Below are 17986 nucleotides of genomic sequence, written 5' to 3' on the forward strand. Positions count from 1 at the left end.
ACTCCTCATTCAAAATTTCAACTCGGATCCATGAAACTTAGTTAAAGTTTGCATGACAATAAAGCTGTGTGCCTGCTATTTTGGGAACAGTTTAGTTATTCCCCTCCTGTATTCCTGACTGGAGACTTGTACGTCATTTGTTCTCTGGTTGTCTCATTGGCAATCATACCCCATATTAATTTTACCATGATATTGGTTATTTCAGCAAAATTAACAAAACATGATACTAAATTTGTGAAATTATCTCTTGCTACTGAAAAGATTACACACATATTAAAGATGGGCATCTGCCTGTTCCTATTTGTATGAGGAATGTTTTACATTTTTTCATGGAGTTTTTCCCATTTTTAAGTTATCCCAATATATTCATTATAGACTATATATATTCATACTTTGCAACTCGGTCATTTGTTGCTTTGATTCATTCACTGCATTTCCACTTCTTACATATTTATTACCACTTACCGATTAATGCCAGTACTATTTGATTGCATCAATAATTGTGAAGAATAAAGGTTTAAGTAGTTTTCATCAATATTGTAAGATGATACTTTGAAAATCTTAAGAAACAAGAGACATAAGTGCTGAAATATATAATCATAATTAAACACATTTTTGAAATACAAAAGCAACTGAAAAAACTGTACACAAATATATATACAGAGATGAAAAATATGATTTTAAAGTTGGTTTTGTTCCATTCAAGACGAATATCAGTCGAGAAAATAAAACAATAACCCGAATAACAACACTGCTGACATTTTGATGTGCCATGTCACATTTACGATACAAAAAGAAATTAATTGCTTTCTCAAAGCTTGAAGCCGAATGTCAAATACAGAGGGAAATTTGCACAAACTGCATTATTTGTTTGTATCGATCCAATATTGATGTTGTATACAATACTGAGTCAGCCGACTAACAGCAGACGACGGCTACTGCGCGTGCTGAAAAAAGATGGACGTTTACATGGTATAACATCTGAAAGAGTCGCATCAAACTGGACAATAAAAGGTAATAAATTCAATTACATTCTAAAAATGAAACGGCGGAAATAGATTTTGATTTATTCTATGTTCAAATGTAAATTTACACACGATGTTGATATCGCATCTGGTATGATTATTTAATTTGTAATGTGTGCCAATCACCGCGGGTATTGGGTTATAAACCTTAAAATGTGACGGTAATTAGGGTGTGATTTTGTTTAAGTGAAAATTTAAAAAAATCCAGTACTATTAAAAACATTCTTATTAATTGCTGTCAATGAAATGAAACCATCACAAATACATAACATATAGCTATATTTCCTTCCTTTGAAATAAAATATAAATGCATAGAACAGTAAGTTTTGGCGAAACTATCATATCATTATATATGATAGACTACGATGGTTCTGATCTATATGAAAAAGTCTCGTGTAAAATTAAGATTATACATATAGATTAGCCTTCATTTTTCCTATATAGTATATTTTATTGTGTTAAATTCGTTTACCGTCGACATAATTGTCTTTTTAGACTTGCTGCAGATATGGGATGAACTTATGGCTACTTTGTCTAAAGTATAAATAAAGTTACAGTCACTTGATGCATGTAAATACCAAACCGCATCCTCAAATGTGCTGACATTTTTTAATATACCTTTAATTGTATTTTAAAGCCCACTGGTTCCCAAATATTTCGTAGTACAAAAGCAAGTATTATGTTTGTTTCTTTTAAACAAACAGTATATTCACTACAATTCAGCAAATCTGGCAACGCTTTTCATTGAAATGACAATTTGATTGAAATGTATATAAAGTCATTTAATTTTGGATATTAATTTATTTTAACAGGGAACAGTATATCAATATATATTTTCCTGCTTTAAATGGCTGAAAAAAGATAAAACATGTTTCTTTTATCGAGAAATAAATCTTGTTTTTTTCTCTCCAAAAAAACCAAACAAATTTCATTCATATAACAAGCACTTTTGAATAATCGTTCGATTTTTTCTTCTATAAGCGCAAATAAGAACGCATTCAACTGTCATTTTCACACTGATTAGATACGATGTGTTTGTAGTCAATTAGTTTTCACATTTGTTCGGGAATCAATGATGATTTGTCTTTTAAGCTTAAATTAGTTCTGACTGCATTTCTGCGATAAACTTTGGAATCGTAAATTCAACGAAAGGTAATTTCTGTTACTTAGAAAAGAAAAATAACATTAAAAAAGCATTACCTTTGCCAAAAAAACATAAATTTGTGGGAGTGGTATTAAATAGCCAGAAGGCCAATTAGATATGCAAATGGGATTTTATTTTCTTATCATTTTTTTACAGTTTTTATGAGTTAATTCGCCCGTTTCCTAATGATGTCAGTAAATTTACCCATTCTATTTAATGTTTATTATTACAAACGGAAAACAGCACCAAAACACGCAACATTACTGTTATTATCAATGATATCTCTCCTTAATTATCGCTTCAAATTCAAGTTAAATTGATCGTCATTAGATAAAGAGCCTACCTTACAATTGTTTTTTCTTAATGATTATGTTATTCTTAAGTTAAGATTTTTAAACAAACAGTACAACATAGGGTTTTCGTTTGAAAGATAGTACCAGAGTCCCCAAGGAATAAAATTTTAGTATCATGAACAGTTGATTCAGAACAAGTCATCTTCAATAAGACTTGCGACTTAAGTGTAAGTTTGTTTATGTTTTGTAAACTTCTAAGTGTAAAACGAAAAAAAAAGAACTGAACAGATTATTATTATTTTGAGTATCATTGAGACAAGTTTGATTCATAAGTGGAATATAGGGTTTTGTTGCCTAAGAACAATGGCATGCATGCACCAGCTCTTTAGACTTGCTCTCCTTGAAACGATATTGCGCAGCTATGTTTTGATCTTTGATTTCTTATCTTCATTATAACACTAAAATGGTAAACCAAAGTATCCAGTAGGCCTATTTATTTATTTCTTCGTAAAGTCATGTTCGGCAAACATAATGATTGAGTATAATATTATCAATTAGTCTTGATCTCTGCAACATGTAAAACTACAACTCATGCAAATATGATTTCTCTTTAAAAACAAATCAACCTCTGACTGCAATTAGAAAGTTTAATAAACATAGAAGCATCGGAATGGAGCTCCTCGTTTATCTGGTGGAAAATAGTTTCTGACAAAATAATTGTATTTTATTTTATCATCCAATTTATCGACGATTTGATACGTCCTTTGGGAACCATCAATACCATCAGTTTGTATGAATTGTGATTCAGGCGTCGATTTTCCTGGTGATTAGGCATTGATACTTCAATGGCAAAGTGTTACACAGATATTTAATTGAACAATTTGTAATGACTTTTTCTGTACCTGTTTCATATCTCATAGAAGTTAGCACCAATTTTACAACAGGTCATAATGAGTTGCCAGTGAATCTCAAATGATTTTATTATTTAGTTCCAATTCTAATTTAAGATTTTAAGTTAGCAAAATAAAAAATTTACTATGATAAATCATGTACTCATTTGTGAAATAATGAACATTATATATTTGAACGTATATGAATTTAAAAGAGTCAACCAATATATGACGATTATACTAAAAATGTAAAACAATTTTAGATGTAAATTACAGCACACTGGAATGCATATGTTTTCAATCCAGCGTGGTTTTATCTCTATCCGCATTTATAAACGGCCTAAGTTTTCATCTGTGCTTTCTGATTCTGTTCATCTCCACTTTTTCAATATTGCCAATATTCTTTTCTGCGACGAACATACTTATATTTCTTTCTTATATGAATCTGTCTCATGAAAACAAGTAATGTATACCATAACTCAACCAAAATCTGCTTGTCTTTCTTTTCAGTTTTCAGTTTTCATTATAAAAAATGAGGAGGTGTTTGAAAAAAGTAACACCAAAACACAATACACAATAAAAATATTCCAAAGATTAACACACAGTCTGAAACAACTAACAAGTGTATAAACCATTAGGAAAATGGCTAGACTATATTTATTGCTTTTTGTTATAAAATGAAAACAAATACAGATCTTGACCTTTGAGTACATTTTTCAGTTTCCTAAATATTTCAGAGGCGGATACCTTTTTAAAAAAAAAGGTGGAGCTTCAGCCATGGAATAACATGGAAATGAATATGTTGTACCATAGCTAAGATCCGCCTTTTTTCCGTTGAATTCTAGTTGAGTTGCATATTTAATTAGCAAAGTATAGTACAACATCAATTTGCATATAATATACCATGGTTTTCCCTCACCACACTTTTTAAGTAAATTTTTTCATTAAAACATAAAAGGAAAAAATCCAATTTATGTTACAACAATAGATACATGTCTATACCGTCTAGAGGTTAACATACAGTCTTTACAAAAGACAAGATTTAATACCATTGATATAATATATATTATATAAAGATGTAAACACGTGGTATTTTACAATAGACACGTTTCAACATAATGCAAAGTTAACACACGATATTTAAATTTTAGACACTTGTCAATACCATCTAAAGAGGTGGACACATGGTGTCCCTTTGATATATATGACATAACTCTGTACTAATACATCTCGCCATTGTGTTATTGTTCTATGACAATTTTTGTATTCTTATCTTTCAGTTTTTCTAATGTGCTTTGTCTATATGACCTTTTGTGTTTCTTTGATACATAATAACGTGGCTCCTTTTTTATAAGAAATTCACTATAAGTATATAGACAAGCTGCAAGAAGGACAAGGAAATTGCTAATTTAGATTCTGCAAAGGACATGACTAAAAGAACTATACAATATAATCTGTTCATACTTTGAACGACAAAATAAGGTCGCTGTACTTAAAACCTTCAATCCTTTATAAATTGATTTAACATAGATAATGAAATTGTTTTATAAAAAAAACCAATGAAGGTGGTTCAATTTGATATACCCATGCCTTTTTTGTGCTTCTTTGTTACATACTTTTTTTTATAGTGATTAAGGTTAAACACAATGTTGACTGATATATTTTTGACATTTCTACATATTATGTCTGCTTGTTTTATTCACGCATCGTCATCAATATAAATGAATTTGATGCGACTCTCATACAAATGAGAGGTTAAGCTATAGCTATAAAAACATTTTGACAGTTGTTATCTATTCGTTTGGTGTGTTTTTGCTTTTGATTTTGCCATTTTTCCTCGGGTTTCAATATATTTGTGATTTTACTATTACATTAAAATTGAGAATGAAAAAAATGAACAGTTGTTAGCAAATAATTCAGCTTTAATCTATCAAAAAGAAAAAGAAAACACACCAGTAACCACTGACAAGGTTACGGTCTGGAACATTATCAAATGAAGTGGATTGTGTTACACATTCAGATGACTTAATACATTTGAAGTTATCTGAATCGACTCAGCCGATGCATTAGACAGAAACATTTTTTTTTTATCTTATTCTGCAATATCTCCATTACACGTTAATGGAATTGAAATAGTATTTGCTGATATTGCATAACAATATTTTTTCTTTTGTTGAGTTTTATTACTCAGCCTAAAAGCATATGTAAACGAACTAATGATGTTGTGTAGGTATTTTTTTCTGAGTTATGCAACTTTTTATCCTTAATATTATGTAATGCCTATTTCCATTGAGAGCTTTAATGCTTTCAGCTTAATTCGATATTCTAACTGCTGTTCACTCTATTGTTCAGAAAATGATAGTATTACCGATACACAAAGTGCGTATATATATATAAACCTATATATGTATTTGAATGTTTTGATTCTAATGTTCACACAGAACTAGTTCTATATAGTTGAACGTAAAGTTTACCCAATTTATACATTGATTACTCAGTGGTGCGAATGTTTTATACAAGACCTTTTAAGCCGACGTGTGGTCACCTTAAATGCAACAGAGTTTCATATTCAATATGTAATTGCTGACACCCCGCAAATTAGCAGGATATGTTTGAAATATGTACAAATTACGGTTACCAACATTTGACAAGCCATTTACCTGAAAGTAATTTTATACATGTTTCTTTGAATGGCTTTATTTACAATGTATGTCAAAGTTTTACTAACTGAATTACCTAGAGACACACAAATTTAGTTTTTAATCCGCAGATCTAAAATTGCTGTAATAAGACTATGTCGCTTCAATTATTTCCACAACTGTAATGTAATTATATGTTCAGAGCTTGACTAATGTTTTAAAACAAGAGGTAGATATCGAACAATATGCGTTAATGCAATTACTAAATGAACGTACATGTATACAGGACTACCGAATAACAACGAGACAAGTGCACATACAAACAAGGAAATACCATAAAGATACTTTTGATCTAAAGATTTTTGCAAGGTTAAATCCAATCCCAATTTCCGAGCTGATTCCAGGTAATGCAGAAGGGTTCGTATTTCCTGTTTAGGATGATGATGCTGTTTAGGTATACCGTTTTATGTGAAGGAAAGAAGCACTCAATAATTATAAGAAAGACACTCAACACCATTTCTAGAAAAAAGAAAAAAAAAGTACATACAAAAATTCGGAAATTACTACCCAGAAACAATGTTTTCCTTGAGTAGGTGATTGGTAAATTACATATTTATAAGTAAGCGGAAGCGATTGACATGCTTTGTAGTCCGTTGAACGAACGACATCCAAACTGTGAATGAAATTGTGTTAACGGCATGAATGATACAGCTATCAGCATAATTTATTAACTATTGGAACAAATAACTCCACATGATTTAATGCTATATCGATATGGTCAACTTTCGTGCTGTAAATACGATATCGCTTTGATATAGTTTGCCTTGTTATAAAGTGTCCTTGAATGATGAATATTTTATTACCAGTCTCGTTAAGGGTCATCAATAGTATAATGGGAAAATATTAAACCACATTTGATACTGTTTATTATACAACACATACACAATTATTGATTGAATATTGGCTTCTTAGTGCCACCAGACTCCGATAAAAATAACTGAATGAAATGACATACTAGTAGATAAAATCCAATAATCAGAATACTAAATATATTTGTTATTTGGCAATAACCGATTCGTATAAATGCAAACGCAAAGTTGAGGTCGTAGAGGCATGTTGCATAATATTTGTAGTTATACAAACTTGACTAAACAGTTTATGTGAAAGTGCTGATGTCAATATGTATATTGATAAAATGACATATATTGACTGTAACAGATCGTGTTGGTTCAATGTTTATGCACAGGTATAAGATTTATAATCAACCGCATAGTCATCTAATCTAGGTGACCGAGTGGTCTAGAACGCTAGACAAAGTGCAGGCGGTGTTGTCACGGCTATCCCAAATATCATGCGTTCGAATCCTGGCGAGGAAAGAACAAAATTTTGCTTCTTAAAATTTGTAGATTTAACATTGTTGCACTGATATTTAGAGTACGGGTACACAAATTGCACTCATTTTTACAGTTTTTCACCTACGTTTATTAATGATCCAGACAAAACTTTGTTTATTTTGTAAATGTATAATTATTTACTATATGGTTTAACGAATTCTGAACTATATTGAATCGTTGAAAAATGGCTATGAACAGACCTTTAAACGGTCATGATTCTGTTATGAGGATTACCAAAATCGCACCAATGCTTAAATTCACACCCTAATCAATAAAACAACAGACGTTTTATTTTTAAATATTAAGAACAATTTTATATTAGTCCATGCTTACCATTATTTGTTGTAAGAAATTGATGCTTGTTATATATTCTATCTACTTTTCCAGGAAACACTTTCATATGTTGATATATACTGTGAATGTTATGTTTATATTTAATATAGTGTTCTATGTAAGAAGACGTGCTTATAATGTCAGATCATTAACATAAAACTTGTTTATTCTCTATGCTTTTTTTTTGCTAAATATGTGCAATTTGGGTACTGTGACGTTATACTCGATTGTCGAAACTTGGAATATGTCTATAAGATGTCACATGTATTATGCCAAACTATTACTTAATATCTAATTTGATGTTATATACTCACATAATCTAGTTTGGCATTCTTATAATAAGTTTCAATCATAGGGGAATTTATCAAGTAAATAATCATGTGACTTTGATCGACGTTTTCCTGATTATATATTGTCAATGTTATAACCAAAAGTCCTTGGTAATTTGTGTTCTTGACATATGATCCATACATTCCATTCGGAATATGACTATTGCGTCTCTTGAACTATCAATGATTTGGAATCAACGTATTGGACGTGATTGTAATGCTGATTGCTAAGCTATGGACAACAATCCATGGTAACCGATTTCTTAAGTTACACAATTTAATTAGGGACACAATTACCATTGCCATAGTTACACAAAACAAGTCTGGCCAGTAGTTCATGAAAAAATTGTTTATACTTTGTATGTTAAGATTTTTGAACACAAACTAAAGAAATAGCTACTTATATTATCATACTTATATATAACAATTCTTATGTTCATCATAACTCACACTTTTTTCTTTACATTTTCTGTTTATAGATAAAGGTTAGATTTCAGCAATTTGACAGGATCATAGTACTATAGTAACTTGATGGCGTCAATATGTTTCAAAATGGTCAAACAATACTTGGTTAAAGCATATGAATATTAAGGATGTATTCTTCTGACTTTTCAGTCTCGTTCAGTCTCGTTGAAATCTCGTTCTTAAATTATTTCCAAAACATATGATAGAAGTGGAAAATATCAATGAACTTTAAAAATATTATAATCAAACATAACTCCGTGAAAAAATTGTGTATTTACCATGAACGGTTTTTGAATAATCCAGTTTTCAAATTTTACGACCATTCAAGTCAGTATTTTTAGTCAAAATTTTGAGAAAATGGGTGAGGGATACAAAAAATGATTTTACAAGAATAATATACATCCCATCTCATTTTTGTCTTTTCTAATTTCTTAGATATGTATTTTTTCAATCATTTATAACAAAAAAGTTGAATTAATATGCATTTTGTTATTTAAAATGAGAAAAATCATAAAAATACAAAATTGGCAGTATGGTAAATTTTACACAAAAAAGCATCAAAATATGATAAAACTTTCTTATATTAACACCTAGCTATAGTTTTTGTAAGTTAAATTTATTCAGATTGGTCCACTTCATCTTTATGGACAGTATGAAAAAAAGTTTAATTGTGGAACTGTGATTTTTTTCACTATAATAGCCCAAAAATAGGTAAAAATCGATGAAAAGTGAGAAAATCATCAAAATTGGGCATTTTCAAAGGGCCGTAGCAAAAAAAGAAGCACACCACCATATGATTTTTTCTTCACCAATTGTTTTGTTACAGTCTTATAAACCTAAAAATCAGGTTAAGAAAAAAAGTTTAATTCTAGTTTGTCCAGAAAAAAATCCATACCCCCCAAAAAATCAAATGGTTGCTGCCTTAGTTTGGTTTAGACAATACATTTAGGGGCCTTTTATAGCTTACTATACGGTATGGGATTTGCTCATTGTTGAAGGCTGTGATCTATAGATGCTAATTTCTATGTCATTTTGGTCTTTTGTGGAGAGTTGTCTCATTGGCAATCATACCACATCTTCATTATTTTATATTATATAGAAAACATCACCAAACATGGTCTTACTTTTATACAAATGTATACAGCAGAAAATGTTCTTGCCTGAAATTTGTTTGAAGCTGTTTTAAAATTTCTTTTCATATAGCTGAAAAATGTAAATATTGCAGGCCACGTGTGCATGTGCTGGTTTGACCTTTAAGCAGATGGCAGCACAAATATATTCCAATGAATCTTCCGTTGAAGTCCAGACTATTAAATGACCCAGGTAATTTTATTGTTTGCTTCAAAGGTACACTATACCTGTATAAAAAACCAATGATAATTACTTATTTATTGTCCTAATAAAAGGTAGTTCTTTGGGGTTTTCTATTTATATCATATTTACTGATTGCAATTACAATTCTTAAAAAAATGCCATTATAACGTCTCTGCTCGTAATTTTTTAAAGCTAACATAAGTGCAGAGCAATAAACATAAACAAGAAAGTAATCAGGATATGATGTTATTTTCAGACACACAGGAACTGATTCAGTGTTTACCACAAATACAGACTCAGTTGTGTCAGAGTCAACAAGATGCTGTTTTCCTAAGGAAGTTCTTCAGAGGAAGAGATATACAAGTTATAATGAAGGTAAGCAGAAGAGACGTATTTAAGTTCTTCAGAGGAAGAGATATACAAGTTATAATGAAGGTAAGCAGATAGTATTCTTGATTATATATTGCATATGTCGAAAATCATTTTATTTCTTTATAAATAATGCTATTTTTTACGTAATTTCTCAACCTTTAAGTTTTTTGTATTTTTTAATCTTCAATATTGCTTTTTTATTGATGTATCTTTTAAAATTTTATTTTTACATTTCTTAAAATAATTATCAAAGGTACCATGATTATAATATATACTGCAGCTGTGCTATTTGAGCAGTCAAATTGCATTGACCGTATATTCATATGTCATATACAGTCATTGACCGTATATCACCTTGTTAATGACGTTGACAATGCGTTTCCGTAGAGTTTTATTTATGACGTCAATAAAACATACAAGTTCGCGGAAATTTTACGTCGTCCGCTTCAAATTTTAAAATGATGTTTTTACCCTAAATATTTCATTTAGAACAGTTTTAAGAGTTGCAGCATATTAAGAATAACCATACATTGTCTCGAAATATCAATCGGTTATTTGTACTCGGCTCGAAACAGGTAAAAATGATCGGCACAGCCTCGCTTTTACCTGTTTCTAAGCCTCGTACAAATAACATTGATATTTCGAGACAATGTATGGTTATTCTATATTTAATGCGCCATACGCGCGTTTCGTCTACACAAGACTCATCAGTGACGCTCCGGTAAAAATAGTTATAAAGCCAAACAAGTACAAAATTGAAGACCATTGAGGACCTCAAATTCCAAAAAGTTGTGCCAAATACGGCTAAGGTTTATGATGCCTTGGATAAGGAAATTCTTAGTTTTTCGAAATATTCAGTTCTACCTTAGCTGTATTTGGTAAAAACTTTTAGGAATTTTGGTCGTCAATGCTCTTCCACTCCGTACTTTATTTGGCTTTTTCATTTTTTTTTTGGATGCGAGCGTCACTGATGAGTCTTTTTTAGACGAAACGCGCGTCTGGCGTATACTAGTATATACATTTTAATCCTGGTATCTATGATGAGTGTATTTACAACCACCCTGCTGACATGAATAATCATTGATATGGTCATATTTATAAATTAACTGTTAACAAAACTTTTGAATATTTGAAAAATTACGGCTTTTCTAATTCAGGAATAGATAACCTTAGCTGTAGCTGGCTAAACGTTTATGAATTTTAGTTCTCACTGCTCTTCAACTTCGTACTTTATTTGGCCTTTTGATTTCTTTGAAAACACTAAGGCTTTTCTACCTCAGAAATATTTTACATTAGCTGTATTTAGCAAAACTTATAGGAATTTTGGTCCTCAATGCTCTTCAACTTCATTTTGTATTTGGCTATTTGAATTTTTTTTATTCGAGCGTCACTGATGAGTCTTTTGTAGACGAAACGTACGTGTGGCGTAAATATAAATTTTAATCCCTGGTATCTACGATGAGTGTATTTACAACCACTGGGTCGATGCAACTGCTGGTATAGTTTTAATTATTACTGGAAATCACCAGCCCAGTAGTCAGAACTCCTTTGCTGACATGATATAACATTGATATGGTCATATTTATAAATTAACTGTTTACAAAACTTTTGAATATTTGAAAAAATACGGCTTTTCTATTTCAGGAATAGATAACCTTAGCTGTAGCTGGCTAAACGTTTATGAATTTTAGTCCTCACTGCTCTTCAACTTCGTACTTTATTTGACCTTTTTTATTTTTCGAGCGTCACTAATGAGTCTTTTGCAGACGAAACGCGTGTCTGGCCTAAATATGAAATTTAATCCTTGTATCTATGATGAGTTTATTCTATTGTAAACAGGAAATCTTTAAAAATGACCATATAATTGATATCCATGTCAACACCGGCGTGCTGACTACTTGACTGGTGATACCCTCGGCGTGTCTGCTTCATCCAAACGTTGTTACAGGCATTGTTTACAAGATACATTGAAATCAAATGGAAAGAAAATTGAAATATTAAACTACCGTATAAATATAGATTTGGTCATACATTGGGAGGCTCACTTTTGGTCTTTTTGTTTTCTACACTATTCAAGCACCATATCCTATACCAGTCACTCATAGTGTTATATCTGCCTGTCTTGTCCTTGGTGTATTATTAGAAGAACCAGACCTATTAATCACTGTCCTTTGTTTTGATGTATGGTGTTGATGGATTAAGTGAATTTTATGTTGCTGTCTTACAATTATTGTCAATGTAAAAGGACATATATTTTATGTAAACTTTACTCACCAGGACGATCAAATCAAACTTAAGCAAGGAAAAGAAGGACAAAATATATACATACACGTATAATTATAATATAGTCTAAAACGAACTGCCAAATACATTTTCAATCGATAATTTTTGGCGAAGATAGTAATACTCGTAGCCACTTGTAAAACAAAATAAACGTTTGTCTAATATTATTTTTTTAGCTGTATTAAATAAATCATGTCCATTGTCATTAATAAACTATTTAGTTTTTCCATCAGATTGGATAATATCCCACCATATCTTGAGCAATATAAAACGTACAGAAAAACATTCTAGTACATACAAAACATGCCCTTCCCCACCCACAACACTGAAACAAACATACACATATGTAGCACGGCAGTTACATTTTAAGACACATATCTTAGTTTGCATTTCGATGCTTTATATTTGTATTTGGTAAAAGTAGTAAGAAATTTTGTACACAAGTACTAACAGAACTATTTTGGCTTTTAAAAACTTGTAAATAGAGATAATTTACTGGTCAATGAGACAGAAACTCGAATCTGTAGTCAAGAAATGGGTAAATTCTTTTCTACAAACAATGATATGGAAATGTAGTTACGGTTTGTTAGGACAGACCAATTCATCACATTGAAATATTGATGTATGGTGTTGATGGTATAAGTGAGTTTCCTATGGATGTCGTGTAATTAGTGTCTGTACCGTACAATAGCGTATAGACACAAGACATATGATGATGTAAACTAATGGGGCCAAAATCATTGATGATATACAAAACGGTTTTAATGATTTTGGTGAGAAAGCTGATACTTGACATTAACGTATCACACTTACACTATTAGATTGCGAAATGGTGGCTTTCAATGATTTAGAAAGCTTCCTTTAAGAAAACGACCGATCTTATATCTGGATAAAGAACGATATAACAATGCTATCCTATTACATGAAATGACAATCTTAGTGCAATTACTCAGTCCCGTATGCAGTTACATATATGGTTAATGCTTATGATTACATCCAACGTTGTCTCGTACTGGGAAGTGACACCCTATGAAACTGCATCTGACAACTCCTTACATACTAATCCATAGAACTCATTAAAAACTTACATACTTTCTTCATAGAAAAAATAGTTGAGTTTTTTAATTTTTTTTATTTTGGTTTGAATGTTTTTTTTTTTATATCAACACGGACTAAAATAATACCGCTAAAGAATCCGTTTGCGAATGCGTTTTTCTCTTACAAATGATTGACAGAATTTCACCAAGCGTTCGCATACTCTTTAGAACATGTAGTTGTGTAGCTGCTATTTTGATTTTTGATCTTCTCGATTTGCTTGTTAACCAATACCAACACATGGACTCCGACATGTGTTTTGCTTATATATTTTGCTGACTTTAGCTTTATATGACACATTTCTTCCATTATAGAAAAACATTGATTGATTGATTGATTGATTGATTGATTGTTGGTTGCTTTACGCCGAATAATAATTGAATTGAATTGAATTGAAGAATAACACATTTTATGAAACTGCAAAAACGAAACAAACACGAAAAAACAGAGATAAAAAACAAAAACAAACTACTGAGAATATAAATTTAGACACTTTAAGTTCAAAAGATTTTGTTTTGAATTTTTCAAAAATAAAAGCTTCAACAGTTTTGAAGAGAGCGGCGTGCCATTGTTAACCAATGCCATATATATTTTTTTTCCGTTTAATTATGATTTTGTTTCTTCTTATGAGTTTCCGTTGTCATCCTAATGCCTTCTTATGTTATTTGTTATTACTATTATTATTGTAATTCGTCATTTTTGAAATAATGAGATGTGGTATGTTCGCTAATGAGACAACAGTTATAATCATTATGTTAGGCATCAACACATTGAAAGGATTTAAATAAAGAACTGAATGCCCCTTTTCTTATATTTTTTTGCACACGGTCAAACCCTTTACATCCGTGTATTGTGGATACACTCTTGTTTTGCTAGGGTCATGAAAACACGATTTCTATCAATTTGTTTCTTTCATTTAAATGTGCACTTTATTGTGGAAGCTCAAGTCATCATGATTGTTACATTTCATTTTGAAATGCAGGCTAAGTTAGAATGACGAGAGATTGCTGTTAGTTAATCAATATATCGCATTGTAATGAAACAATCGTGTATTGTAATTAGTATTAGTGTAATAGCTTTTTTCATTCATAAATTGTATTCACGTGCACAAATATGCAATACACAAGGGATATAAGACTGAATTTATTGTTATCAATATTCCGGACAATCATTCAGAGACAAAGTCTTTACTTACATATATGTCTGACATAACTGGTCATTACTACTGATTTACAATGTAAATTGTATATGGTCCAATTCATCAACACGTATTGGACAAATGGATAAATTGAGACTTTGATGGAGAGTTGTCTTATTGGCACAAGTACTCATACAACATATTCTTACATCTATCGATCTTTTAGTTATGTCTATTCATTTGGGGAATAATCATAATGTGAATTGGATTTTGCATTTTATTTGGCTTTTATTTTTCATGTTAATAAACGTATGATACCATTTCCAGTGCACAATACTCTCGATATTAACAAGGATGACAGACAACTAAAATTTGTTTAAAATACAGTAATATTTTTTTTTTAATCTTTTGGTTTCTGTGTAAGATCGTTGTGCGGACTGTCATGTGTTGTTTGTAAAAATAGAAAGATGTGACAGGATTGCAAATGAGGCACATCAACAAGCACAAGTTACCATGCGGTCTTCAATGATGAGCAAAACCAATACTACATAGTCAGCTATAAAATGCCCCTAAATTACAAATGTAAAATGACTCAAACGAAAACAAGAATTAACTGCCTGATTTATGTACAAAACAATAAATAATCTGCAAATACAATATGCAGCAATAACATATAAAACATTTATAGGATAGACACGTTTACTTATATCGTATTCAAATTAACGGTATATGTAAGCAACAGAAAAAATAAAGTTTGTCTGAGTTTCCAATGATTTTTATTTTGACCTGGTTTTTTCAAATAAAATTTAACAATGATGTAATTTGAAATGCTCTCGTTTACTATACAACTGTACTGAATTATTTTGACAGCTCTATAGAAGGCTTTGTCTTGTTACTGCACAACGACTGAGACCTGTTACTAAATCAAGTGTCGCCTTGGCAGCAAATGTGAGTAACATTTTTGTCGGCCTTAGCTTACAAGAAGAACGACAAAAAATGGATTTTCTATAAGCATATTGTTTAAGCTGGTTAAGTAATGTACGTGTATCACAAGAAATATTTAGTTAAAAAAAAAGTCATGTCTCTTTGAAAACAGCAAATTATGTGTAAAATAAAACATAATTCGGACAGCAACCCGATTTCTGTGGATGATATTGCGTACCATATTTTGTTTATTCCTGTTAAAAAATGTTATCTGTATAAATCATTATGGCAAATAAATTTGACTCAAGCTTTTGTTTTCAGACATATTGCGTACTAAGACATTACAAAGAGCAAACAGAAGCAGAAGAGTTACTTAATCTTCTTTCTAAGCCTCATATGCAGGTAAATTATTTATTACTTTGGATAGTTGTCTCATTGGCAATCATACCACATCTTCTTTTTTATATTTGATGACGAAATGTCGAAAATCATAGATATATGGTTACCCAAATCACACGTTAATCTCAAATCAGGCCGTCCTTATGAGATTGCGATCGCGTACTCATATAGGTTTCGATATTTTGTTGTTTTGTCCATGTCTAAAATTATCTTTATTAAGCATATTTAGAATAAAATGTCAAAGACTGAGGTAAAGTTGTACAATACGTACTGTCACGGGAGAGATATAAAATCGAGATTTCTATCCAACAATCATAATTTGCCATATCTGTACCATTTTTTGATCTTCTAACAGCATACCTTTCTGACTACTTTGTTCGTTATGCTAATACAAAATCCCATATTAACGTATTCAATTCTCTTTTTTTTTTATACATTATGTCAGTTTATGACTTAATAAGACCTGCATCTATTTTTGTTCCTTTTCAAATATTGATTAACAGATTTTATCGCTGTCGAAAGCTTCGTGTCTTTATATTGTCTGCTGTCTAATTTATCCTTTTATTTTGAGAAGTAGGTCGTTTCCTATTATTTGCTCCAATGTTTCTGTCGTCAGATGGCGAAATGAAATGGTAATTTGATTTATAGATTTGCTCTTTGTTGAAGGCCAAACGGTGACATATTTGTGCTATCTGCTACATCATTTGGTATCAGAAGGAGATATGTCTCATTGACACACATACTACATCTGCTTATATTCATATAGTCGTTTGGTTTGATATATCTTTTTGCCAATTACATTAAAAACTCAAAACTCAGCCAATCCCATTATGTCATGTCGAAAACTTTTTATTAATATAATAAATCAATTATACATTCTCAATCTGTATTGTTAATATATTTAATTGTATCCTAATTTATCTGTTTGCTCAAATTATACCCAAGCCTTTTGTTAACCTTGTCATAATGAATAAATTTGAGGTTTGATGATTTCATTGTAAGAACTGGAGTAGATGCGAAAAGTAAGAGTGGATTGACCCAAGAAGCAAGATTTCTTGAATATGTATATATGATACAGTGAATTTGTATAATCGGTGATTATGTATAATCCCTGAAAATTTCAGGGATTATGTAGAATCACTGCTTAGTTTAAAGATTATATATTATCACTATCATTTTCAGGGACTATGTATAATCACTAGAAAGAAAACATCAGGGATAATACATAATAACTGAAATGAAGAATAATATATAAAGAAAATGAATAAAAGTTATATAATTTATTCTACAAAATTATTTCTAAACATCACTATAAACCCAAATCGTTAAATATTAAAACGATAGACAATTTCAAAAATGATTAAGGCACATTATATCAAATTATTAGACACAAAACAATAAAATTGCTCATATTATTTAAAAATGTAAGCACATTATTTCTAAATCAATTATTAATTTTTACAGACCAAATATGGATGGCATCAACTATTGCACGTTTACACTGCTTTTTTTTTCAGGTTCAACTTTTTGATACACATCTGTTTTTACCATTACATCGGATCCACATTTTGAAAACATTGTCCTTCACATATCGAATAAGATTTTACGGCACATCTAAGTGAAATCAACTTTTCAGTACAAATATCTGAAGGTACCAAAAATAGGAAATATGCACCTCAAACTGATTTATTGTACAAGACCTGAGCAGGATTCCATGTTTTGTGGCTATTTTCGGTCTTTTCATGAACAATTGACATTATGTTGTTGGGTCTCCCTTCCCTCTATCAACATGTGGAATTGGTATAAGAACATTACTCCCAATGTCGGCCTCCTCTAATTTTTTTCGATCTGTCATCAATTCGTTCTGCCTGTTTTAATATACATTTAGTTGCGTTAGTTCCATTTGTTTTACCAATTATAACACAAAAAAAATGCTGGCTTTTGACAAA

General features: G+C 30.7%; 1 protein-coding gene across 3 annotated transcripts in view; it reads left to right on the top strand.

The window, feature by feature from the left end:
• The first annotated feature begins 902 nt into the window (after positions 1-902).
• LOC134694829 (MAGUK p55 subfamily member 7-like) overlaps positions 903-17986 on the top strand; it is a 28951-nt gene continuing 11867 nt past the window's right edge. Inside the window, exons 1-5 of one of the 3 annotated variants that reach the window (XM_063555892.1) lie at positions 903-1014; positions 9716-9835; positions 10083-10261; positions 15585-15662; positions 15960-16040. In XM_063555892.1, the coding sequence (XP_063411962.1) occupies positions 9796-9835; positions 10083-10261; positions 15585-15662; positions 15960-16040 (378 nt within the window). In that variant the 5' untranslated portion in view covers positions 903-1014; positions 9716-9795. The remainder of the gene's footprint in view (positions 1015-9715; positions 9836-10082; positions 10262-15584; positions 15663-15959; positions 16041-17986) is intronic. The other 2 variants (XM_063555895.1, XM_063555894.1) reach the window with 2 other exon arrangements.

This window comes from Mytilus trossulus, chromosome 13 (assembly GCF_036588685.1).
Source record: "Mytilus trossulus isolate FHL-02 chromosome 13, PNRI_Mtr1.1.1.hap1, whole genome shotgun sequence".
NCBI classification, from domain to species: Eukaryota; Metazoa; Mollusca; class Bivalvia; order Mytilida; family Mytilidae; genus Mytilus; species Mytilus trossulus.